General features: G+C 44.4%; 1 protein-coding gene across 1 annotated transcript; it reads left to right on the forward strand.

Moving 5' to 3' along the window:
- The first annotated feature begins 349 nt into the window (after nt 1-349).
- Nucleotides 350-5,035, forward strand: LOC123077746 (E3 ubiquitin-protein ligase ATL41). Its single transcript, XM_044500066.1, has 2 exons — nt 350-1,122; nt 4,286-5,035. Exon 1 carries the CDS (start codon nt 460-462, stop codon nt 1,117-1,119), a length of 660 nt encoding a protein of 219 aa, XP_044356001.1. The 5' UTR covers nt 350-459; the 3' UTR covers nt 1,120-1,122; nt 4,286-5,035.
- The last annotated feature ends 22,457 nt before the right edge of the window (nt 5,036-27,492 follow it).

Genomic DNA, 27,492 nt, shown 5'->3' on the forward strand with positions numbered 1-27,492 from the left:
AAAATCGATACGGGCAACCAAATACGCCCCTAGTGTCTTCGTCTGGAACATGGAAATTTCTCATGGATCTAACAGGTAGTTGCTGTGCAATTCGGGTTCGGGAAAGTTCAGCGGCTAAAATTCCTTAAATTTCGGAAGAAAATCCACATCGATCTCCTAACCAAGTCGCACGCGCATTCTCACGCGGCAGGCATTGCAATTGGTAACCAAATGTTCCCATTAATCCATATGTCAGCCTCGCATCAACCGTCCGTGACTTTTTTTTTCTGGGCCAATCGGCTGTTCTTGACAATGACACCATCAGTTGACCTGACCTGAGCACCGTGTTGCAAGGTAAGCTCTCAGATATTATCCCTTGCAGACTTGAGTTCTGCTATAAACCTGCCGGCCATTGTCTCTCTCCTTTCTCCTGTTTAAGGTTCTTGATTTGTGGTACAGACTAGAAAGCTTTATCCTGCCATGTCAGGGACCTCTTTCACCGGCGCGCCGGCGTCAGATGCCCCCCTGGCTCCGTACCCGCGGCAGCAGAACTACAGCTTCAACGGGCGCGTCCTGCTTATGGCCGCCTTCCTCCTTTTCGGGCTCACCATCTTCTTCACCCTCATCCGCTTCTTGCTGTACGTGTTAGTGGCGCGGTCTGGCGGCCGCCGTCGCCGCGGCAGCTTCACCGCCGGCATCCTGCGGTCCATCAACTCGTTTGGCGGAACTAGCGGCCGGCGTGGGCTGGACGCCTCCGCGCTCTCCGCGCTGCCGGTCACCGCGTACCGGAAGGAGGGCGCCGCCACCGCCGGGGCTGACTGCGCCGTGTGCCTGTCGGAGCTCGCCGACGGAGAAAAGGTGCGGGAGCTGCCCAACTGCGGGCACTCGTTCCACGTGGAGTGCGTCGACGCATGGCTGCGCTCCAGGACGACCTGCCCTCTCTGCCGCGCCGAGGCTGAGCTGCCCAAGGGGAACGGCAAGGCGGAGGTGGCGGCGCAGTCGTCGTCGTCCTCCCCCTCATCCTCTGCCAGGGAGCCGCCGCAACAGGCGTTGTTCGTGGGAGGAGGAACCTTGATCGTGACCGTGCAAGGTGGCTTCCCGGATACGCAAAGGGGCGTGCGTGGGTCAACATCGGGGTAGGAGGTCAGTCCGGATCTTCCTATTCCTAAATTGCAGCGAAGTTTCGAAGAAGGCTACAGCGACAGATGCATATACTGTAGGTTAGACCGTTGTTCACGGCGTGCACAAGTTGGATACAATCATACAAAACACCTCTGTTTGAGCGAAAGTCACCCATTTGTTTGTTTGTTTGTTGTATTTCGAGGAGAGCATATAAGAAACTCATATGTTGTTAATTTACTTCCTGAAAAGTTTAGAGTAAAATCTGTATAGGGTTGACTAATCCATATACAGAAGAATGGAAAACCCTATTCGCTGCACATTGCTGCAAAATAGTCGGAGCTTTGCACAAGGCGCCCACAAAAGGGCCGGCCAGTTCTCGTTTTCATAAATACAAATTTTTTAGAAATGTTCCAAATTTCAAATTTTATTCAAAATTTCAGAAAATATTCCTTTTTTCCCAAAAATGTTCCAAATTTCTCATAACAATCATGTTTTGGAAAAATCTCAGAAATTTAATTTTTTATTCTCATTACAAAAAAATTCAAAATTTTGAAAAATATTCCCATATTTCCAAAAAAAATTATGTTTTCAAATTTTGTTAAAGATTTTTAAAAAATGTTCGTGCTTTCAAAAATTGTTCAAAATTACAAAAATACTCTTGGTTAAAATAAATGTTTGAAAATTCAAAAACAGTTGGCGTATAGAAATGTTCACGTTTCTAAAATTTGTTCCAAAATTTTAAGACATGTTACCGTTTTTCAAAATTGTTCACAAGTTCAAAAAATGTTCATGTTTTCATAAATGTTCACACTTTCAAGATATGTTGTTGTTTACAAACCGTGTTCATGTTTAAAAAAATGATCAGAATTTTCAAAAAATTGTTCACATATTTAAAAAAATTCTAGATTTCAAAATTTGTTCAAAAATACATTTGAAATTTGTTTGTATTTTCAAAAATATTCAGAATTTCATAATTGTTTGCAATTTTCAAAAATAAATTATAAAGAGTAAAAAAATATTTCAAATCTGAGTTTGCAGTGCGTTCTTAAATGTTTGCACTGGCCATTAGTCACTGGCAGGCACTGGTTCGAGTTGCTAGCTGCACGTGATCATGTCTTTGATGTCGTGAGTTCGATACTTAACCGCGTCACTATTTTTAGATTCTTACTCGTGCGGTAGAAACACAAGTTGTTTTGGTGAGTGCCAATGGGCCCGCCCAGATACGAACTGTTGTGTGTCCCACTTCCAATTTGATGCAATTAGTGTGACATAGGAGCTCCCCGGAATCACCTCACAGAGGGGCGGGGTGGGGATAAAATTGTGGGTTAAATGTTTTTTACCCAAGGACTGTGCTCCCTCCATCCAAATATGTAGGGACCAATAAATTTTTTAAGGTTGTTTTTGCCATTGATAAGAGTAATATAATAGGAGATGTATAATATAAAAGTTATATCATTGGAAACTCTTTTACATATGAATTTGATGCTATACGTTTTGTAAAATGCATCTCACGTATTATTGTTCTAACTGATGTTTAAATGCAACCTCAAAAAATTGGTGTAGGCCACTAGGCACTATATATTTGTATGGAGGGAGTACAATAATTATACGGTAGTTCCTTATAAATATAGAAAGAAGTATATGTACAAGGAGAAACAAAATAAAAATAAAACACAAAAAGCTAACTATATAAAGGGAAAGTAGTAAGTCTATATCCAATTCTAGTTCTAGGCAATATTGTGAGATATTGTGTAGCACTCAGGACTGTTAGAGATATGTGGCAATCCAAATCTAGAGGCAAGATGGATGTTTTCTTTTCATTCTCTGACCGGCAAATTTAAATCTTATTTGAACTTGTGTCTGCATGAGCCAATTTCGAGGGTTACATTCTTGGAAATATTTCCATGTCTCCCCATCTAGATACTCCAACAACCTATAATAATTGATTATCCATAGCAATATGTTTGGGGAGTTGCCGACCAGGCAGTAAAGAGTCATCAAAGATTGAAAAGCAGATTTACTGTTCCAAGAAAGATGTATAGGAGTTTCATCGGTATTTTTTTGACATAGAATGCACTCATAACTATTCATGAAAAAACCCTTCCTCTTAAGTAGACTCTACCATGCATCGACAATCATAAGAAAATTATGCTTTAATCTTCTAGCACATTTCCACAACCATTTAAATAACTGGTGAGCTCCAGAGTTGCCCATAAAAATTGTACATTTGCATGGAAGAATAGGACTTAGATTCCAGGTGTATTCCCAAGTATCCTGATTCTCCGACTAGGGGCTTTGGACAAGCAAATTTTGAATCTCCAAGTACTGGCTATAACCTTGATTGATTAGGGGTGAAATTATGCTGCTAGGTCTCCAAATATTACAACAAGTAGTAAGAGAAGCATTATCATGAATGGCAAAGGAGTGCATTTCAGGGGACTTTTGTGCTAGAGGATGATTAACCCATCTATCATGCCAGAAAAAAACAGAGTGGCATGATGTTGGAGAGCAAGAGGCTACTTCTTTAAAGCTGGGTATAAGCTTCAAATGAGATTTCCACCAGAAGCATCCTTTTAGTTTGCCTTTTTCGTGTGTGTGTGTGTGTGAGAGAGAGAGAGAGAGAGAGGGAGGGGGTATTGTAATATGTTTCCCGAATAAGTTCACTCCACGGAGGACTAGCCTTATTGTAGCACTTATATGAATTTTTAAGAAGATGACTTTGTTATTAGTGATAACACTTGGTACTACTAGTCCTCTCTGAATTTAAGGTGTAGACACTTTGTTCCATGCAATCAGAGCAAGGCCTTTATCATCCATTTCATATATTTCTCCATAGGCAATGTGTAGTTTACTTGTTGATCCGTTCCACCACAACTATTGGCAAAGCTAAAGAACACATATAGAAAGCAGAGGAGAACTCAGATATGATCGGGTGCACTCTGCCATCGTAGGATAGAAAGGTTGACCAGCTAGATAACGTTTTTACACACATTTTCACACACCCATTCAAGTATGTTTTCATAAAAAACTATGATATGCATAGACTTGTCCATGATCTATATTAACATTGGCGTGTAATGCGATGACACAGTCATATATGTTTGACATTGTGTCAGCTGATTTATCTCTCTTTAAATATAAATTACAAAATGATCTAACATCACAACCATGTACTTGCATAAAGGTTTCAAAGAAGCCTCCCGAGCGCTCGCTCGCATGGTCTATTATGGGGCGAAGGACGAACTAATGGAACCCGAGATAAACCACCACCGACAATGGTGTCCCCTCGTTGTTGTCACTGTAGCGGTGGCACCTTGCTAACAAAGTTGTTGGGGCTGGTTAATTCTTCCTAGCAAAATTTTGTACAAGAGGTGGTGGTGCGTCAACCAGGTGTGCAAGCAGTGTTGTCGTTATTAGGAGGCATAAAAGGGGCACCCTGTCATTGAAGGATGAATGTTTGAAACGTTGGTGAGTTATTTTGGGTGGTGTGTGCGAGGTGGCGGCACATATACATGTCTTGCATAGGCGATGACACTAGCATAAGGCATGACAATGGCTGAAGTCTATCGAGGCGCAGAGGCGTGGATGAGGACCAGTGTTGCAAACTAGGAGAGCTATAATGGATCTTGTGGGGGTTCCCTTGGATTAGGAGCTTGCCAACCGGAGGTAGTGTGCCCGGAGGCTGCTCAATGTCGGTATCTACTGCAAGCAGAGCACATGTGGATCCTCCGATAGTTGGCAGGTGCATTGGTCATGGTGTTGACCTAGGTAGTGTCCTTCGTCAGCATCGGCCTATAGGTTGGGCATAATGCCCGAGATGGAGGTTATGCTGGTGGTGCTCAAGCCAAGGTGTACTATATATGCGTCTTGGGGTGTGTCTTGGATGATGTACGTCATATGTGCGCAGTTATGTGGATGGAAGTATCGCTCGACATTTTGTCCATGCAAGTGACTTCAATGTTTGTCGGTGTTGTTTTGTTAGTTGGAGGTCTGAACGAGGAGATCTTGCACCTCTTCCCACTTTAGGATCTTATCTTCGGGTGAAAACCACGACATGGCTTGCCGGATTAGTGATGTGGTGTCCCTCGCGTTGTTATTTAATTGGAAGCATGATTTTGGCAACATAATATTTGGTTAGAGCACCTGGCTTGTGGTCAGGGCATTGGCTGAGAATCGATGGTTGTATCATTAGTGTGTTGTGCCTGCGAGGTTGCAAAAGTTTCGTTGACATGTGGTAAAACTAGTTGGACGTTGACTTTGTTGGAATTTTGCTAGTAGGCCTTTGGCCCAAAGCCCAACTAAAATTCTGAAATTCTCTTGGCCCATTCATGCACACATGTGGGTGGAGTGAGTGAGGCTAAAGTTTAGTCCCACCTCATAAGTTGAGAGAGATTTGCACCTCTTTATAAGGTGAGCTCTTCTACCACTTGTATGAGCATGAGAAGAGGAGACCTACACGCGCGCTTCTCCTCGCTCGCCGCGCCGCGCTGCGCCGCGGGTTGTGGGATTGAGCTGAGACGAGGATAGAGCTATGCACGTTGTCTATATTAAAATTAATGAGTCATTAATTAATAATTAACGAACGCGTTAATTACTGAACCGTTTCCGATTCTTTTGGATCGTGACGACTCGACGTGGGGTTTACTCCCACGACCTACCTGGCCCGCACTATATAGTTAGGCAGACGTCTACCCTAGCCGCCGCCACTTCGTATGATTTCTCACCACCGTTCCAGATCATTGCGCCGCCAAGCAAGTCTTCTCCATCCCTCCTTTCGGCGTGCAGACAGCAGGCCTCCGGAACCCCGCCTCTCGTGATCCTGTACGGGAGAGGGGCGATCAGGTTTTTGGGGAGCGACTGCTGGCAGCGACGACTTCGCGAACGATGACTTCTTCCCCGACCTCGGCAACCTCATCCTCGACGATATGGGCGACAACGTCAACGCCAGCGGTGCTGCTCCCACTGCACCGTATGTGATTCTATCCTTCCTGTTTGAGATCGTGGTAGAATTCATGTTTCTAGTATGTGCCCTAGATGTGATCTATTCATCTGCTATCCTAGTTCGCATGATTAGTTTAATCTCTACTATTGCTGTCATGATCTATTTCCTATTTATTCGGATTACATCTCGTAGTAATTTGCTCATATTTCCAACAATCCAAAAACCTGATTATAGGCAATTTACTCCGTGTGGTTTTGCTGCGCATCTGAAGCCGCCTGCCTTTAAGGGGGCGCTATATAAGAGGTGGCACACAAGAGCAGTCTACTGGTTTCAGACCATGGGCTGCTATTACGCCACCAAGGGCAAGCCTGAGGGCGATCTTAATCCAGCACAGCTGGAAGCTTTTGAGAAGATCGATACCCTCTTTAAAGGCGCTCTTCTGAGTGTTCTTGATGACTCCATTGTGGATTCCTATATGTCGTTTGACAACGGCAAGGACATGTGGGATGTGCTCGAGGCGAAGTTTGGTGCCTCGGACTCCGGCAGCGAGCTGTATGTCATGGAGCAATTCTATGACTACAAGACGACTGATGAGCGCCCTGTTGTACAGCAGGCTCATGAGATACAATCGCTCGCAAAAGAACTTGAGTACTTCAAGTGTGTGTTGCTGGACAAATTTGTTGCTGGAGGCATCATTGCCAAGCTTCCACCTTCGTGGAACAATTTTGCTACTTCCCTGAAACACAAGAGACAGGAGTTTTCCGTTGCGGATCTCATTGGTACTCTTGATGTTGAAGAGAAGGCGAGAGCAAAGGACACACGTGCTCGAGTTGCTGAGGGAGGTTCTAGTGCCCACATGGTACAGAAGAAGAACTTCCAGCCCAACAAGTTCAAAAACAACAAGAACAAAACTCAGGGCAAAGGCAAGTTTGATACAAAGAACAAGCATCACATTCTACCAACTTCAAGAAGAATTATCATAAGAAGGGGAAGGGACTTTGCCATGTCTGCGGTGATCCTAATCACTGGGCTCCGAAGTGCCCTAACCGCTTTGAGGAGCGCGAACATGAGAAGAGCGGCAAGTCCGCTAATGTTGTCATCGGTGATACTGATATGAAAGAATCAGGGTACGATATTTTTCCTACCATCCTTTCAGTATTTCAATCCCCAGATTGGTTAATTGACACCGGTGCCAATGTACATGTTTGTGCTGACGCCTCCATGTTTTCTTCTTACCAAGCAACAGGGACTTCACCCGTGCTGATGGGGAACGGGTCACATGCCATCGTTCGAGGTGTTGGTACGGTCGATCTGAAGTTTACTTCGGGGAAGACATTGCGTCTGAAGAATGTTCATCATGTGCCGTCCATCAATAAAAATCTCGTTAGCAGTTCCCGTTTATGTCGAGATGGTTTTAAGTTGGTTTTTGAATCCAATAAAGTTGTAATTTCTAAGTATGGACAATTTGTTGGAAAATGCTATGAGAGCGGAGGCTTGTTCCGCCTGTCTTTGTCAGATATTTGCACTAAAGTTATTAATAATGTTTGCCACAATAATGAGTCTGATATTTGGCATTCACGACTTTGTCACATTAATTTTGGTTGCATGACGCGGCTAGCCAATATGAATTTAATTCCGAAAATCTCTACTGTCAAAGGCTCTAAGTGCCAAGTATGTGTGCAAGCTAAGCAACCTCGCAAGTCCCATAAGACTGCAGAGGCAAGAGACTTGGCGCCACTAGAGCTTATACATTCTGATCTTTGTGAGATGAATGGCGTGTTGAAAAAAGGTGGAAAGAGATACTTCATGACGTTGATTGATGACTCCACTAGATATTGTTATGTGTATCTTCTGAAATCAAAAGATGAGGCTTTAACTTTCTTCAAAAACTATAAAGCCGAGGCAGAGAACCAACTTGATCGAAAAATTAAATGGCTTAGGTCCGATCGTGGTGGAGAGTATTTTTCCAATGAATTTGATATGTTTTGTGCGGAACATGGTATAATCCATGAGAGCATGCCTCCCTACTCACCTCAGTCAAATGGGGTAGCCGAAAGAAAGAACCGAACTCTAACTGATATGGTTAACACCATGTTAGACACATCGGGTCTTTCCAAGGAATGGTGGGGGGAGGCGCTAATGACTGCGTGTCATGTCCTAAACCGAGTCCCACAAAGCATAAGACCATGACTGCATTTGAGGAATGGGAAAGGAAAAGATTGAAACTCTCTTACCTACGTACTTGGGGTTGTTTGGCGAAAGTCAATATACCAATTCCCAAGAAGCGCAAGCTTGGACCAAAAACCGTGGATTATGTTCTTCTGGGCTATGCTTTTCATAGCGTTGGCTATAGATTTTTGATAAGAAAATCTGAGGTATCCGACATGCATGTTGGTACGATTATGGAGTCGAATGATGCGACTTTCTTTGAGGACATATTTCCTATGAAGGATATGTCGAGTTCATCAAACCAGGAGATACCTACTCCATCTAGTGAGGAATTCGCTGTAATTCCTGAACCCACCATTGCGATGGAACACGTTGAGAATCCTATTGAGGGTGACAATGGAACTCCTGTGAGGAGTAAGAGACAAAGGACTGCAAAGTCCTTTGGTGATGATTTCATTGTGTACCTTGTGGATGACACACCCAGGACTATTTCAGAAGCCTATGCATCTCCTGATGCTGACTACTGGAAGGAAGCTGTTCGTAGCGAGATGGATTCCATCTTAGCTAACGGAACCTGGGAGATCACTGACCGTCCTTATGGGTGCAAACCTGTAGGATGTAAGTGGGTGTTCAAGAAGAAGCTTAGACCTGATGGTACGAATGAAAAGTACAAGGCACGGCTTGTGGCTAAGGGTTATACCCAGAAAGAAGGTGAAGACTTCTTTGGTACTTACTCACCCGTGGCTAGACTGACCACAATTCGGGTGCTACTATCACTGGCTGCCTCACATGGTCTTCTTGTTCATCAAATGGATGTCAAGACGGCTTTCCTCAATGAAGAGTTGAAGGAGGAAATTTACATGGATCAGCCAGATGGTTTTGTAGTACCTGGTCAGGAAGGAAAGGTGTGCAAGTTATTAAAGTCTTTATATGGCCTTAAACAAGCTCCTAAGGAGTGGCATGAGAAGTTCGAAAGAACGTTAACTGCTGTCGGCTTTGTAGTAAATGATGGTGACAAGTGTGTGTACTATCTCCATGGTGGGGGCGAATGAGTTATTCTTTGTCTGTATGTCGACGACATATTGATCTTTGGAACCAAACTTGATTTAATCAAGGAGGTTAAGGATTTCTTATCTCGCTGTTTTGAGATGAAGGATCTAGGAGTAGCTGACGTTATCTTAAACATCAAGCTGTTGAGAGATGAGAATGGTGGGATCACACTGCTTCAGTCTCACTATGTGGAAAAGGTCTTGAGTCGTTTTGGGTATAGCGACTGCACGCCTTCTCCAACTCCATATGATGCTAGTGTGTTGCTTCGAAAGAATCGACGGATTGCTAGAGATCAACTGAGGTATTCTCAGATTATTGGCTCGCTTATGTATTTGGCGAGTGCCACGAGGCTTGACATCTCTTTTGCTGTGAGCAAGCTGAGTTGGTTTGTGTCAAAACCGGGAGATGATCATTGGCATGCGCTTGAGAGAGTTATGCACTATTTGAAAGGCACTGTGAGCTATGGGATTCACTATACTGGGTATCCAAGGGTACTGGAGGGTTATAGTGACTCAAACTGGATATCTGATGCTGATGAGATTAAGGCCACAAGTGGTTATGTTTTTACACTTGGTGGTGGCGCTGTTTCCTGGAAGTCTTGCAAGCAGACCATCTTAACGAGGTCAACTATGGAAGCAGAACTCACAGCATTAGACACTGCCACTGTTGAAGCAGAGTGGCTTCGTGAACTCTTGATGGACTTACCTATGGTTGAAAAACCAATACCCCCTATCCTGATGAACTGTGATAATCAAACTGTGATCGTCAAGATAAACAGTTCGAAGGACAATATGAAGTCCTCAAGACATGTGAAGAGGAGACTAAAATTTGTCAGAAAATTGAGGAACTCCGGAGTTATTACGTTGGATTATATCCAAACGTCGAAAAACTTGGCAGATCCCTTCACAAAGGGTCTATCACGTAATGTGATAGATAATGCATCGATGGAGATGGGTTTGAGACCCACCACATGAGTTGTCCATAGTGGTAACCCACTCTATGTGATCGGAGATCCCGTGAAGTAGAAGTGGGAGACAAGTTGTTGGTCAGCTGGGAGGAGAGTATCCCTATATTAACTATCCCACTCCGTGAAGATGCAATACTCTCCTGATCTGCATGGCAGGTTGATACTTACCTTAATGTGTTCCAAGTGGCTTATTCGGGTAAGCAGAGATGTTGTCCTGCAGAACGTCTTCTGAGGAACACACCTATATGAATTTGACTGTTAACGTCGCAGTTTGTGAGAATTGGGTGTTCTCTAATAAATTCATGAAAAGGCCCTGGAGTACGACATATACGCTCCACCCGCGGGGAAGCCTTGCGGCAGCCCAGTATCGGTCAAGAATTTGTGTGAAACTAGTCTAGCAGAAAACTTGTAGTTCAAGGCATAGTCCACTATTCAAGTTGTGATCTAGTGTAGCATAAATCTCTAAGTGGAAGTTGAACTTCACAGTCTCCACTAAGCACCGGTATATAAACAATGTTTTGGAACTAAAGGATGAGATGTGCCAATGAGACTTTGTGGGGGATTGTTGGAATTTTGCTAGTAGGCCTTTGGCCCAAAGCCCAACTAAAATTCTGAAATTCTCTTGGCCCATTCATGCACACATGTGGGTGGAGTGAGTGAGGCTAAAGTTTAGTCCCACCTCATAAGTTGAGAGAGAGTTGCACCTCTTTATAAGGTGAGCTCTTCTACCACTTGTATGAGCATGAGAAGAGGAGACCTACACGCGCGCTCCTCCTCCTCGCTCGCCTCGCCACGCCACGCCTCGTCACGACGCGCCGCGGGTTGCGGGATTGAGCCGAGCCGAGGACAGATCTATGCACGTTGTCTATATTTTTGCTGCTCGGCAAAAATTACCCGGTCCGCACTATATAGTCAGGCAGACGCCTACCCTAACCGCCGCCGCTTCGTATGGTTTCTCACCACCGTTCCAGATCATTGCGCCGCCAAGCAAGTCTTCTCCATCCCTCCTTTCGGCGTTGATACGTCTCCAACGTATCTATAATTTTTGATTGTTCCATGCTATATTATATTCTGTTTGGGACATTATTGGGCTTTATTATACACTTTTATATTATTTTTGGGACTAACCTATTAACCGGAGGCCCAGCCGAGAATTGCTGTTTTTTTTGCCTATTTCAGAGTTTCGCAGAAAAAGAATATCAAACGGAGTCCAAACGGAATGAAACCTTCGGGAGCGTGATTTTCGGAACAAACATGATCCAGAGGACTTGGACCCTACATCAAGAAAGCTACCAGGAAGCCACGAGGTAGGGGGCGCGCCTACCCCCCCAGGCGCGCCCTCCACCCTCGTGGGCCCCACGTTGCTCCACCGACGTACTCCTTCCTCCTATATATACCTACGTACCGCCAAACTACCAGATACGGAGCCAAAAACCTAATTCCACCGCCGCAACCTTCTGTACCCATGAGATCCCATCTTGGGGCCTGTTCCGGAGCTCCGCCGGAGGGGGCATCGATCACGGAGGGCTTCTACATCAACACCATAGCCTCTCCGATGATGTGTGAGTAGTTTACCTCAGACCTTCAGGTCCATATTTATTAGCTAGATGAATTATCAGTTTGGTTTGGCCTACTAGATTGATCTTTCTTGCAATGGGAGAAGTGCTTAGCTTTGGGTTCAATCTTGCGGTGTCCTTTCCCAGTGACAGTAGGGGCAGCAAGGCACGTATTGTATTGTTTCCATCGAGGATAACAAGATGGGGTTTATATCATATTGCATGAGTTTATCCCTCTACATCATGTCATCTTGCTTAAAGTGTTACTCTGTTCTTATGAACTTAATACTCTAGATGCATGCTGGATAGCGGTCGATGTGTGGAGTAATAGTAGTAGATGCAGGCAGGAGTCGGTCTACTTGTCTCGGACGTGATGGCTATATAAATGATCATACCTAGACATAACTATGCTCAATTCTGTCAATTGCTCAACAGTAATTTGTTCACCCACCGTAAATACTTATGCTCTCGAGAGAAGCCACTAGTGAAACCTATGGCCCCCGGGTCTACTTTCCAACATATTAATCTTCCAACACTTAGCTATTTCCGTTGCCTTTTATTTTTTGCTTTTATTTTACTTTGCATCTTTATCATAAAAATACCAAAAAAATTATCCTATCATATCTATCAGATCTCACTCTCGTAAGTGACCATGTAGGGATTGACAACCCCTTATCGCGTTGGTTGCGAGGATTTTTTTTGTTTGTGTAGGTGCGAGGGACTCGTGCGTGGCCTCCTACTGGATTGATACCTTGTTTCTCAAAAACTGAGGGAAATACTTACGCTACTTTGCTGCATCACCCTTTCCTCTTCAAGGGAAAACCAACGCAGTGCTCAAGAGGTAGCAAGAAGGATTTCTGGCGCCGTTGCCGGGGAGTCTACGCAAAAGTCAACATACCAAGTACCCATCACAAACCCTTATCTCCCGCATTACATTATTTGCCATTTGCCTCTCGTTTTCCTCTCCCCACTTCACCCTTGCCTTTTTATTCGCCCTCTCTTTTCCGTTCGCCTCTTTTTGCCCGGCTCTTGTTTGCTCGTGTGTTGGATTGCTTGCTTGTCACGATGGCTTTGCCTAAATTTGGTGATCTTCACCTTAAAAGGTTGGAAGAGATCGAAGGCAATGTCAGGAGTTTTATGGTCTTACAATTTGAGCATAATAATTTCTTTAGAAACGAGCTTAAGGAACAAAAAAAGCTTTATGAGTTATATGAATAAAGAGCTCGATGATATGTCTAAAGAATTTGATGGTTTGAGATCCCAAATTGCTCATCTTGAGAAGTTAATGGCTGAAATATTGGACAAGCAGGCCACCTTAGTTAATAAGATGGCCGCCAAGCCGGAAAACTTTGAAAACAAAGATGAAGATCTAAAAGTTATTGATGTGTCTCCTATTAAATCTTTGTTTTGCAATATGAATCTTGATAATGATGGGACTGAATATGATCCAGCTTTACCTAGAAGGCGTTCTAGAAATGCGGAGTTTTTAGATCTTGATGCTAAAATTGATAAAAGTGGGATTGAAGAGATCAAAACATTAGATATTAATGAACCCACTATTTTGGATTTCAAGGAATTTAATTATGATAATTGCTCTTTGATAGATTGTATTTCCTTGTTGCAATCTGTGCTAAATTCTCCTCATGCTTATAGTCAAAATAAAGCCTTTACCAAACATATCATTGATGCTTTGATGCAATCTTACGAAGAAAAACTTGAGTTGGAAGTTTCTATCCCTAGAAAACTTTATGATTAGTGGGAACCTACTATTAAAATTAAGATTAAAGATCATGAATGCTATGCTTTGTGTGATTTGGGTGCTAGTGGTTTCACAATTCCAAAAACTTTGTGTGATTTGCTAGGTTTCCGTGATTTTGATGATTGCTCTTTAAACTTGCACCTCGAAGATTCCACTATTAAGAAACCTATGGGAAGAATTAATGATGTTCTTATTGTTGCAAATAGGAACTATGTGCCCGTAGATTTTATCATTCTTGACATAGACTGCAATCCTTCATGTCCTATTATTCTTGGTAGACCTTTCCTTAGAACGATTGGTGCAATTATTGATATGAAAGAAAGGAATATTAGGTTCCAATTTCCATTAAAGAAAGGCATGGAACACTTCCCTAGAAATTAAATTAAATTACCTTATGAATCTATTATGAGAGCCACTTATGGATTGCCTACCAAAGATGGCAATACCTAGATCTATCCTTGCTTTTATGCCTAGCTAGGGGCGTTAAACGATAGCGCTTGTTGGGAGGCAACCCAATTTTATTTTTAGTTTTTTGCTTTTTTATTCTGTTTAGGAATAAATATTTGATATAGCCTCTGGTTAGATGTATTTTTATGTTTTAATTAGTGTTTGTGCCAAGTTTAACCTATAGGATCTTCTTGGATGATAGTTATTTGATCTTGCTGAAAATTCCAGAAACTTTCTGTTCACGAAAATAATTGTTAAAAATCACCAGAACGTGATAAAATATTGATTCCAATTGCTGCTGATCAATAAACAAAGTTTCTAGGTCTTCCTATTTTTTCTGAATTTTTGAAGTTCTAGAAGTTTGCGTTAGTTACAGATTACTACAGACTGTTCTGTTTTTGACAGATTCTGTTTTTCGTGTGTTGTTTGCTTATTTTGATGAATCTATGGATAGTAAAATAGTTTATAAACCATAGAGAAGTTGGAATACAGTAGGTTTAACACCAATATAAATAAATAATGAGTTCATTACAGTACCTTGAAGTGGTCTTTTGTTTTCTTTCGCTAACGGAGCTCACGAGATTTTCTGCTGAGTTTTGTGTTGTGAAGTTTTCAAGTTTTGGGTAAAAGAATGGATGGATTATGGAACAAGGAGTGGCAAGAGACTAAGCTTGGGGATGCCCATGGCACCCCAAGATAATCTAAGGACACCTAAAAGCCAAAGCTTGGGGATGCCCTGGAAGGCATCCCCTCTTTCGTCTACTTCCATCGGTAACTTTACTTGGAGCTATATTTTTATTCACCACATGATATGTGTTTTGCTTGGAGCGTCTTTTATTATTTGTGTATTTATTTGTTAGTTTACCACAATCATCCTTGCTGAACACACCTTTTTGAGAGAGTCACACTTGATTCGGAATTTATTAGAATACTCTATGTGCTTCACTTATATTTTTTGAGCTATATAGTTTTTGCTCTAGTGCTTCACTTATATCTTTTAGAGCACGGTGGTGGATTTTTTTATAGAAACTATTGATCTCTCATGCTTCACTTATATTATTTTGAGAGTCTTGAAATAGCACGGCAATTTTCTTTAATGAATGTCATGAGAAATTTGATGCTTGATAATTGTTTTGAGATATAAAGGTAGTAATATCATAGTTGTGCTAGTTGAGTAATTATGGAATTGAAAAATACATGTGTTGGAGTTTGTGATTCCCGTAGCATGCACGTATGGTGAACCGTTATGTAACGAAGTCGGAGCATGAAGTATTTGTTGATTGTCTTCCTTTGTGTGGCGGTCGGGATCGCGCGATGGTTAACTCCTACCAACTCTTCCCCTAGGAGCATGCGTAGTAGTACTTTGCTTCGAGGGCTAATAAATTTTTGCAGTAAGTATATGAGTTCTTTATGACTAATGTGAGTCCATGGATTATATGCACACTTACCTTTCCGCAATTTTCTAGCCTCTTCGGTACCGCGCATTGCCCTTTCTCACCTTGAGAGTTGGTGCAAACTTCGCCGGTGCATCCAAACCCTGTGATATGATATGCTCTATCACACATAAACCTCCTTATATCTTCCTCAAAACAGCCACCATACCTACCTATCATGGCATTTCCATAGCCATTCCGAGATACATTGCCATGCAACTTTCCACCGTTTCATTTATCATGACATACTCCATCATTGTCATATTGCTTTGCATGATCATGTAGTTGACATTGTATTTGTGGCAAAGCCACCGTTCATAATTCTTTCATACGTGTCGCTCTTGATTCATTGCATATTCCGGTACACCGCCGGAGGCATTCATATAGTCATATTTTGTTCAAAGTATTGAGTTGTAATTCATGAGTTGTAAGTAAATAAAAGTGTGATGATCATCATTATTAGAGCATTGTCCCAAGTGAGGAAAGGATGATGGAGACTATGATTCCCCCATAAGTCGGGATGAGACTCCGGACTAAAAAAAGAGGCCATAAAAAAAGAGAAAAAAGGCCCAAATAAAAAAATGATGAGAGAAAAAGAGAGAAGGGACAATGTTACTATCCTTTTACCACACTTGTGCTTCAAAGTAGCACCGTGATCTTCATAATAGAGAGTCTCTCATTTTGTCACTTTCATATATTAGTGGGAAATTTCATTATAGAACTTGGCTTGTATATTCCAATGATGGGCTTCCTCAAATGCCCGAGGTCTTCGTGAGCAAGCAAGTTGGATGCACACCCACTTAGTTTCTTTTTGAGATTTCATACACTTATAGGTCTAGTGCATCCGTTGCATGGCAATCCCTGTTGGAAATATGCCCTAGAGGCAATAATAAAATGGTTATTATTATATTTCCTAGTTCATGATAATTGTCTATTGTTCATGCTATAATTGTGTTATCCGGAAATCGTAATACATGTGTGAATACATAGACCACAACGTGTCCCTAGTGAGCCTCTAGTTGACTAGCTCGTTGATCAACAAATAGTCATGGTTTCCTGACTATGGACATTGGATGTCATTGATAACGGGATCACATCATTAGGAGAATGATGTGATGGACAAGACCCAATCCTAAGCATAGCGCAAAGATCGGGTAGTTCGTTTGCTAGAGCTTTTCCAATGTCAAGTATCTTTTCCTTAGACCATGAGATCGTGTAACTCCCCGGAGCCGTAGGAGTGCTTTGGGTGTACCAAACGTCACAACGTAACTGGGTGACTATAAAGGTACACTACAGGTATCTCTGAAAGTGTCTGTTGGGTTGACACGGATCGAGACTGGGATTTGTCACTCCGTGTGACGGAGAGGTATCTCCGGGCCCACTCGGTAATGCATCATCACAAAGAGCTCAATGTGACTAAGGAGTTAGCCACGGGATCATGCATTACGGTACGAGTAAAGAGACTTGCCGGTAACGAGATTGAACAAGGTATTGGGATACCGACGATCGAATCTCGGGCAAGTAACATACCGTTGACAAAGGGAATTGTATACGGGATTGATTGAATCCTCGACATCGTGGTTCATCCGATGAGACCATCGTGGAACATGTGGGAGCCAACATGGGTATCCAGATCCAGCTGTTGGTTATGGACCGGAGAGTCGTCTCGGTCATGTCTGCATGTCTCCCGAACCCGTAGGGTCTACACACTTAAGGTTCGGTGACGCTAGGGTTGTAGAGATATTAGTATGCGGAAACCCGAAAGTTGTTCGGAGTCCCGGATGAGATCCCGGACGTCACGAGGAGTTCCGGAATGGTCCGGAGGTGAAGAATTATATATAGGAAGTCCAGTTTCGGCCATCGGGAAAGTTTCGGGGGTTATCGGTATTGTACCGGGACCACCGGAAGGGTCCCGAGGGTCCACCGGGTGGGGCCACCTATCCTGGAGGGACCCATGGGCTGAAGTGGGAGGGGAACCAGCCCCTGGTGAGCTGGTGCGCCCCCCATGGGCCTCCCCTGCGCCTAGGGTTGGAAACCCTGGGGGTGGGGGGGCGCCCCACTTGGCTTGGGGGGCAAGCCACCCCCTTGGCCGCCCCCCCCTCAGATGGGATCTCCAGGGGGCCGGCGCCCCCCCAGGACCCCTATATATAGTGGGGGGAGGGAGGGCAGCAGTACCCTAGCCCCTGGTGCCTCCCTCTCCTCCCGTGACACCTCTCCCTCCCGTTTGCGCTTGGCGAAGCCCTGCCGGGATCCCCGCTACTTCCATCACCACGCCGTCGTGCTGCTGGATCTCCATCAACCTCTCCTTCCCCCTTGCTGGATCAAGAAGGAGGAGACGTCTCTGCTCCGCACGTGTGTTGAACGCGGAGGTGCCGTCCGTTCGGCGCTCGGTCATCGGTGATTTGGATCACGACGAGTACGACTCCATCAACCCCGTTCACTTGAACGCTTTCGCTCGCGATCTACAAGGGTATGTAGATGCACTCCTTCCCTCTTGTTGCCAGTAAACTCCATAGATGGATCTTGGTGATGCGTAGAAAATTTTAAATTTCTGCTACGATCTCCAACGGTGGCATCATGAGCCAGGCCTATGCGTAGTTACTATGCACGAGTAGAACACAAAGCAGTTGTGGGCGTAGATGTTGTCAATTTTTCTTGCCACTACTAGTCTTATCTTGTTTCGGCGGCATCGTGGGATGAAGCGGCCCGGACCGACCTTACACGTACGCTTACGTGAGACAGGTTCCACCGACTGACATGCACTAGTTGCATAAGGTGGCTAGCGGGTGTCTGTCTCTCCCACTTTAGTCGGAACGGATTCGATGAAAAGGGTCCTTATGAAGGGTAAATAGAAATTGGCATATCACGTTGTGGTTTTACGTAGGTAAGAAACGTTCTTGCTAGAAACCTATAGAAGCCACGTAAAAAACATGCAACAACAATTAGAGGACGTCTAACTTGTTTTTGCAGCATGTGCCTTGTGATGTGATATGGCCAAAAAGGGATGTGATGAATGAGATATATGTGATGTGTGAGATTGATCATGTTCTTGTAATAGGAATCACGACTTGCATGTCGATGAGTATGACAACCGGCAGGAGCCATAGGAGTTGTCTTTATTTTTTGTATGACCTGCGTGTCATGGAATAACACCATGTAAATTACTTTACTTTATTGCTAAACACGTTAGCCATAGAAGTAGAAGTAATCGTTGGTGTGACAACTTCATGAAGACACGATGATGGAGATCATGGTGTCATGCCGGTGACGAAGATGATCATGGCGCCCCGAAGATGGAGATCAAAGGAGCAAAATGATATTGGCCATATCATGTCACTATTTGATTGCATGTGATGTTTATCATGTTTTACATCTTATTTGCTTAGAACGACGGTAGTAAGTAAGATGATCCCTTATAATAATTTCAAGAAAGTGTTCCCCCTAACTGTGCACCGTTGCGAAGGTTCGTTGTTTCGAAGCACCACGTGATGATCGGGTGTGATAGATTCTAACGTTCGCATACAACGGGTGTTGACGAGCCTAGCATGTACAGACATGGCCTCGGAACACACGCAATACACTTAGGTTGACTTGACGAGCCTAGCATGTACAGACATGGCCTCGGAACACGGAAGACCGAAAGGTCGAGCATGAGTCGTATAGAAGATACGATCAACATGAAGATGTTCACCGATGTTGACTAGTCCGTCTCACGTGATGATCGGACACGGCCTAGTTAACTCGGATCATGTTTCACTTAGATGACTAGAGGGATGTCTATCTGAGTGGGAGTTCATTGAATAATTTGATTAGATGAACTTAATTATCATGAACTTAGTCTAAAATCTTTACAATATGTCTTGTAGATCAAATGGCCCACGTTGTCCTCAACTTCAACGCGTTCCTAGAGAAAACCAAGCTGAAAGATGATGGCAGCAACTATACGGACTGGGTCCGGAACCTGAGGATCATCCTCATAGCTGCCAAGAAAGATTATGTCCTAGAAGCACCGCTAGGTGATGCACCCATCCCAGAGAACCAAGACGTTATGAACGCTTGGCAATCACGTGCTGATGATTACTCCCTCGTTCAGTGCGGCATGCTTTACAGCTTAGAACCGGGGCTCCAAAAGCGTTTTGAGAAACACGGAGCATATGAGATGTTCGAAGAGCTGAAAATGGTTTTCCAAGCTCATGCCCGGGTCGAGAGATATGAAGTCTCCGACAAGTTCTTCAGTTGTAAAATGGAGGAAAATAGTTCTGTCAGTGAGCACATACTCAAATGTCTGGGTTACACAACCGCTTGTCTCAGCTGGGAGTTAATCTCCCGGATGACGCGGTCATTGACAGAATCCTTCAGTCGCTTCCACCGAGCTACAAGAGCTTTGTGATGAACTTCAATATGCAGGGGATGGAAAAGACCATTCCTGAGGTATATTCAATGCTGAAATCAGCGGAGGTGGAGATCAAAAAGGAACATCAAGTGTTGATGGTGAATAAAACCACTAAGTTCAAGAAAGGCAAGGGTAAGAAGAACTTCAAGAAAGACGGCAAGGGAGTTGCCGCGCCCGGTAAGCCAGTTGCCGGGAAGAAGCCAAGGAATGGACCCAAGCCTGAGACTGAGTGCTTTTATTGCAAGGGAAGTGGTCACTGGAAGCGGAACTGCCCCAAATACTTAGCGGACAAGAAGGCCGGCAACACCAAAGGTATATGTGATATACATGTAATTGATGTGTACCTTACCAGTACTCGTAGTAGCTCCTGGGTATTTGATACCGGTGCGGTTGCTCATATTTGTAACTCAAAACAGGAGCTGCGGAATAAACGGAGACTGGCGAAGGACGAGGTGACGATGCGCGTCGGGAATGGTTCCAAGGTCGATGTGATCGCCGTCGGCACGCTACCTCTGCATTTACCTACGGGATTAGTTTTAAACCTCAATAATTGTTATTTAGTGCCAGCTTTGAGCATGAACATTGTATCTGGATCTCGTTTAATGCGAGATGGCTACTCATTTAAATCCGAGAATAATGGTTGTTCTATTTATATGAGAGATATGTTTTATGGTCATGCCCCGCTGGTCAATGGTTTATTCTTAATGAATCTCGAACGTGATGTTACACATATTCATAGTGTGAATACCAAAAGATGTAAAGTTGATAACGATAGTCCCACATACTTGTGGCACTGCCGCCTTGGTCACATTGGTGTCAAGCGCATGAAGAAGCTCCATGCAGATGGACTTTTGGAGTCTCTTGATTACGAATCATTTGACACGTGCGAACCATGCCTCATGGGTAAGATGACCAAGACTCCGTTCTCCGGAACAATGGAGCGAGCAACCAACTTATTGGAAATCATACATACCGATGTGTGCGGTCCAATGAGTGTTGAGGCTCGCGGTGGCTATCGTTATGTTCTCACTCTCACTGATGACTTAAGTAGATATGGGTATGTCTACCTAATGAAACACAAGTCTGAGACCTTTGAAAAGTTCAAGGAATTTCAGAGTGAGGTTGAGAATCAACGTGACAGGAAAATAAAGTTCTTACGATCAGATCGTGGAGGGGAATATTTGAGTCACGAATTTGGCACACACTTAAGGAAATGTGGAATCGTTTCACAACTCACGCCGCCTGGAACACCTCAGCGTAACGGTGTGTCCGAACGTCGTAATCGCACTCTATTGGATATGGTGCGATCTATGATGTCTCTTACCGATCTACCGCTCTCATTTTGGGGCTATGCTTTAGAGACTGCCGCATTCACTTTAAATAGGGCTCCGTCGAAATCCGTTGAGACGACACCGTATGAATTATGGTTTGGGAAGAAACCTAAGCTGTCGTTTCTAAAAGTTTGGGGATGCGATGCTTATGTCAAGAAACTTCAACCTGAAAAGCTCGAACCCAAGTCGGAAAAATGCGTCTTCATAGGATACCCTAAGGAAACCATTGGGTATACCTTCTACCTCAGATCCGAAGGCAAGATCTTCGTTGCCAAGAATGGGTCCTTTCTGGAGAAAGAGTTTCTCTCGAAAGAAGTGAGTGGGAGGAAAGTGGAACTTGATGAGGTGATAGTCACCCCTTCCAAACCAGAAAGTAGCGCAGCGCGGGAATATGTTCCTGTGGTGCCTACACAGACTGGGGAGGAAGTTAATGATGATGATCATGAAGCTTCGGATCAAGTTACTGCTGAACTTCGTAGGTCCACAAGGACACGTTCCGCACCAGAGTGGTACGGCAACCCTATCCTGGAAATCATGTTGTTAGACAACGGTGAACCTTCGAACTATGAAGAAGCAATGGCGGGCCCAGATTCCGACAAATGGCTAGAAGCCATGAAATCCGAGATAGGATCCATGTATGAAAATGAAGTATGGACTTTGACTGACTTGCCCGATGATCAGCGAGCCATAGAAAATAAATGGATCTTTAAGAAGAAGACAGACGCGGATGGTAATGTGACCATCTATAAGGCTCGACTTGTCGCTAAGGGTTATCGACAAGTTCAAGGGGTTGACTACGATGAGACTTTCTCACCCGTAGCGAAGCTGAAGTCCGTCCGAATCATGTTAGCAATTGCCGCATTCTATGATTATGAGATATGGCAAATGGACGTCAAAACGGCATTCCTTAACGGCTTTCTTAAGGAAGAATTGTATATGATGCAGCCGGAAGGTTTTGTCGATCCTAAGAACGCTAACAAAGTATGCAAGCTCCAGCGCTCAATATATGGGCTGGTGCAAGCATCTCGGAGTTGGAACATTCGCTTTGATGAGATGATCAAAGCGTTTGGGTTTACACAGACTTATGGAGAAGCCTGTGTTTACAAGAAAGTGAGTGGGAGCTCTGTAGCATTCCTCATATTATATGTGGATGACATACTATTGATGGAAATGATATAGAATTCTTGGAAAGTATAAAGGCCTACTTGAATAAGTGTTTTTCAATGAAGGACCTTGGAGAAGCTGCTTATATATTAGGCATCAAGATCTATAGAGATAGATCAAGACGCCTCATTGGTCTTTCACAGAGTACGTACCTTGACAAGATATTGAAGAAGTTCAATATGGATCAGTCCAAGAAGGGGTTCTTGCCTGTATTGCAAGGTGTGCAATTGAGCACGGCTCAATGCCCGACCACGGCAGAAGATAGAGAAAAGATGAGTGTCATCCCCTATGCCTCGGCCATAGGGTCTATTATGTATGCCATGCTGTGTACCAGACCTGATGTAAACCCTGCCGTAAGTTTGGTAGGAAGGTACCAAAGTAATCCCGGCATGGAACACTGGACAGCGGTCAAGAATATCCTGAAGTACCTAAAAAGGACTAAGGATATGTTTCTCGCATATGGAGGTGACGAAGAGCTCGTCGTAAAGGGTTACGTCGATGCTAGCTTTGACACAGATCTGGATGACTCTAAGTCACAAACCGGATACGTGTATATTTTGAATGGAGGGGCAGTTGCAAGCAAAGCGTCGTGGCGGGATCTACATGTGAAGCGGAGTACATGGCAGCCTCAGAGGCAGCGCAAGAAGCAATCTGGATGAAGGAGTTCATTACCGACCTAGGGGTGATTCCCAATGCGTCGGGCCCGATGACTCTCTTCTGTGACAACACTGGAGCTATTGCCCTTGCCAAGGAGCCCAGGTTTCACAGGAAGACCAGGCATATCAAGCGCCGCTTCAACTCCATTCGTGAAAGTGTTCAAAATGGAGACATAGATATTTGTAAAGTACATACGGACCTGAATGTAGCAGATCCGTTGACTAAACCTCTCCCTAGAGCAAAACATGATCAACACCAGAACTCTATGGGTGTTCGATTCATCACAATGTAACTAGATTATTGACTCTAGTGCAAGTGGGAGACTGTTGGAAATATGCCCTAGAGGCAATAATAAAATGGTTATTATTATATTTCCTAGTTCATGATAATTGTCTATTGTTCATGCTATAATTGTGTTATCCGGAAATCGTAATACATGTGTGAATACATAGACCACAACGTGTCCCTAGTGAGCCTCTAGTTGACTAGCTCGTTGATCAACAGATAGTCATGGTTTCCTGACTATGGACATTGGATGTCATTGATAACGGGATCACATCATTAGGAGAATGATGTGATGGACAAGACCCAATCCTAAGCATAGGCAAAGATCGTGTAGTTCGTTTGCTAGAGCTTTTTCCAATGTCAAGTATCTTTTCCTTAGACCATGAGATCGTGTAACTCCCGGATGCCGTAGGAGTGCTTTGGGTGTACCAAACGTCATAACGTAACTGGGTGACTATAAAGGTACACTACAGGTATCTCTGAAAGTGTCTGTTGGGTTGACACGGATCGAGACTGGGATTTGTCACTCCGTGTGACGGAGAGGTATCTCTGGGCCCACTCGGTAATGCATCATCATAATGAGCTCAATGTGACTAAGGAGTTAGCCACGGGATCATGCATTACGGTACGAGTAAAGAGACTTGCCGGTAACGAGATTGAACAAGGTATTGGGATACCGACGATCGAATCTCGGGCAAGTAACATACCGATTGACAAAGGGAATTGTATACGGGATTGATTGAATCCTCGACATCGTGGTTCATCCGATGAGATCATCGTGGAACATGTGGGAGCCAACATGGGTATCCAGATCCCGCTGTTGGTTATTGACCGGAGAGTCGTCTCGGTCATGTCTGCATGTCTCCCGAACCCGTAGGGTCTACACACTTAAGGTTCGGTGACGCTAGGGTTGTAGAGATATTAGTATGCGGAAACCCGAAAGTTGTTCGGAGTCCCGGATGAGATCCCGGACGTCACGAGGAGTTCCGGAATGGTCCGGAGGTGAAGAATTATATATAGGAAGTCCAGTTTCGGCCACCGGGAAAGTTTCGGGGGTTATCGGTATTGTACCGGGACCATCGGAAGGGTCCCGGGGGTCCACCGGGTGGGGCCACCTATCCCGGAGGGCCCCATGGGCTGAAGTGGGAGGGGAACCAGCCCCTGGTGGGCTGGTGCGCCCCCCCCCCATGGGCCTCCCCTGCGCCTAGGGTTGGAAACCCTGGGGGTGGGGGGCGCCCCACTTGGCTTGGGGGGCAAGCCACCCCCTTGGCCGCCCCCCCTCAGATGGGATCTCCAGGGGCCGGCGCCCCCCCAGGACCCCTATATATAGTGGGGGAGGGAGGGCTGCATTACCCTAGCCCCTGGCGCCTCCCTCTCCCTCCCGTGACACCTCTCCCTCCCGTTTGCGCTTGGCGAAGCCCTGCCGGGATCCCCGCTACTTCCACCACCACGCCGTCGTGCTGCTGGATCTCCATCAACCTCTCCTTCCCCCTTGCTGGATCAAGAAGGAGGAGACGCCGCTGCTCCGTACGTGTGTTGAACGCGGAGGTGCCGTCCGTTCGACGCTCGGTCATCGGTGATTTGGATCACGACGAGTACGACTCCATCAACCCCGTTCACTTGAACGCTTCCGCTCGCGATCTACAAGGGCATGTAGATGCACTCCTTCCCTCTTGTTGCTAGTAAACTCCATATATGGATCTTGGTGATGCGTAGAAAATTTTAAATTTCTGCTACGATCTCCAACAATCCCTACTCCTCGCATTAACATCAATTGATGGGCATCTCCATAGTCCGTTAATTAGCCTCGTTGATGTGAGACCTTCTCCTTTTTTGTCTTCCCACATAACCCCTACCATTATACCTTATTTCACCACAGTGCTATATCCATGGCTGCGCTCATGTATTGCGTAAGAGTTGAAAAGGCTGAAGCGCGTTAAAAGTATGAACCAATTGCTTGGCCAAACCGGGGTCGTACATGATATGAATATTTTGTGTGGGGAAGATGGAGCATAGCCAGACTATATGATTTTGTAGGGATTACTTGCTTTGGCTATGTTATTTTGATAAGACATAATTGCTTAGTTAGTATGCTTGAAGTATTATTGTTTTTATTTCAACATTAAACTTTTATCTTGAATAATATCAAATCTGAACATTCATGCCACAGTAAGAAGGATTATGTTGAAATTATGCCAAGTAGCATTCCACATCAAAAATTGTATTTTATCATTTACCTACTCGAGGACGAGCAGGAATTAAGCTTGGGGATGCTTGATACGTCTCCAACGTATCTATAATTTTTGATTGTTCCATGCTATATTATATTCTGTTTTGGACATTATTGGGCTTTATTATACACTTTTATATTATTTTTGGGACTAACCTATTAACCGGAGGCCCAGCCTAGAATTGCTGTTTTTTTGCCTATTTCAGAGTTTTGCAGAAAAAGAATATCAAACGGAGTCCAAACGGAATGAAACCTTCGGGAGCGTGATTTTCGGAACGAACATGATCCAGAGGACTTGGACCCTACATCAAGAAAGCTACCAGGAAGCCACGAGGTAGGGGGGCGCGCCTACCCCCCCAGGCGCGCCCTCCACCCTCGTGGGCCCCACGTTGCTCCACCGACGTACTCCTTCCTCCTATATATACCTACGTACCGCCAAACTACCAGATACGGAGCCAAAAACCTAATTCCACCGCCGCAACCTTCTGTACCCGTGAGATCCCATCTTGGGGCTTGTTCCGGAGCTCCGCCGGAGGGGGCATCGATCACGGAGGGCTTCTACATCAACACCATAGCCTCTCCGATGATGTGTGAGTAGTTTACCTCAGACCTTCAGGTCCATAGTTATTAGCTAGATGGCTTATTCTCTCTTTTTGGATCTCAATACAATGTTCTCCTCGATTCTCTTGGAGATCTATTCGATGTAATCTTCTTTTGCGGTGTGTTTGTCGAGATCCGATGAATTGTGGGTTTATGATCAAGATTATCTATGAACAATATTTGAATCTTCTGAATTCTTTTATGTATGATTGGTTATCTTTGCAAGTCTCTTTGAATTATCAGTTTGGTTTGGCCTACTAGATTGATCTGAGAAGTGCTTAGCTTTGGGTTCAATCTTGCTGTGTCCTTTCCCAGTGACAGTAGGGGCAGCAAGGCACGTATTGTATTGTTGCCATCGAGGATAACAAGATGGGGTTTATATCATATTGCATGAGTTTATCCCTCTACATCATGTCATCTTGCTTAAAGCGTTACTCTGTTCTTATGAACTTAATACTCTAGATGCATGCTGGATAGCGGTCGATGTGTGGAGTAATAGTAGTAGATGCAGACAGGAGTCGGTCTACTTGTCTCGGACGTGATGCCTATATACATGATCATACCTAGATATTCTCATAACTATGCTCAATTCTGTCAATTGCTCAACAGTAATTTGTTCATCCACCGTAAATACTTATGCTCTCGAGAGAAGCCACTAGTGAAACCTATGGCCCCCGGGTCTATTTTCCATCATATTAATCTTCCAATACTTAGCTATTTCCGTTGCCTTTTATTTTTGCTTTTATTTTACTTTGCATCTTTATCATAAAAATACCAAAAATATTATCCTATCATATCTATCAGATCTCACTCTCGTAAGTGACCGTGTAGGGATTGACAACCCCTTATCGCGTTGGTTGCGAGGATTTATTTGTTTGTGTAGGTGCGAGGGACTCGTGCGTGGCCTCCTATTGGATTGATACCTTGGTTCTCAAAAACTGAGGGAAATACTTACGCTACTTTGCTGCATCACCCTTTCCTCTTCAAGGGAAAACCAACGCAGTGCTCAAGAGGTAGCAGGCGTGCACCAGCAGAAGGGACAGCAGGCCTCCGGAACCTCGCCTCTCGTGATCCTGTACGGGAGAGGGGCGATCAGGTTTTTGGGGAGCGCACTCGCGCGACTGCTGGCAGCGGCGACTTCGCGAACGATGACTTCTTCCCCGACCTCGGCAACCTCATCCTCGATGACATGGGCGACAACGTCAACGCCGGCAGTGCTGCTCCCGCTGCACCATATGTGATTCTATCCTTCCTGTTTGAGATCGTGGTAGAATTCATGTTTCTAGTATGTGCCCTAGATGTGATCTGTTCATCTGCTATGCTAGTTCACATGATTAGTTTAATCTCTACTATTGCTGTCATGATCTATTTCCTATTTACTCGGATTAAATCTCGTAGTAATTTGCTC

Source organism: Triticum aestivum, chromosome 3D (genome assembly GCF_018294505.1).
Source record: "Triticum aestivum cultivar Chinese Spring chromosome 3D, IWGSC CS RefSeq v2.1, whole genome shotgun sequence".
In the NCBI taxonomy this organism is placed as follows: Eukaryota; Viridiplantae; Streptophyta; class Magnoliopsida; order Poales; family Poaceae; genus Triticum; species Triticum aestivum.

What these genes read in the sequence shown, in the direction of transcription:
- LOC123077746 (XM_044500066.1), top strand. Translation starts at nt 460, where the DNA reads ATGTCAGGGACCTCTTTCACCGGCGCGCCGGCGTCAGATGCCCCCCTG.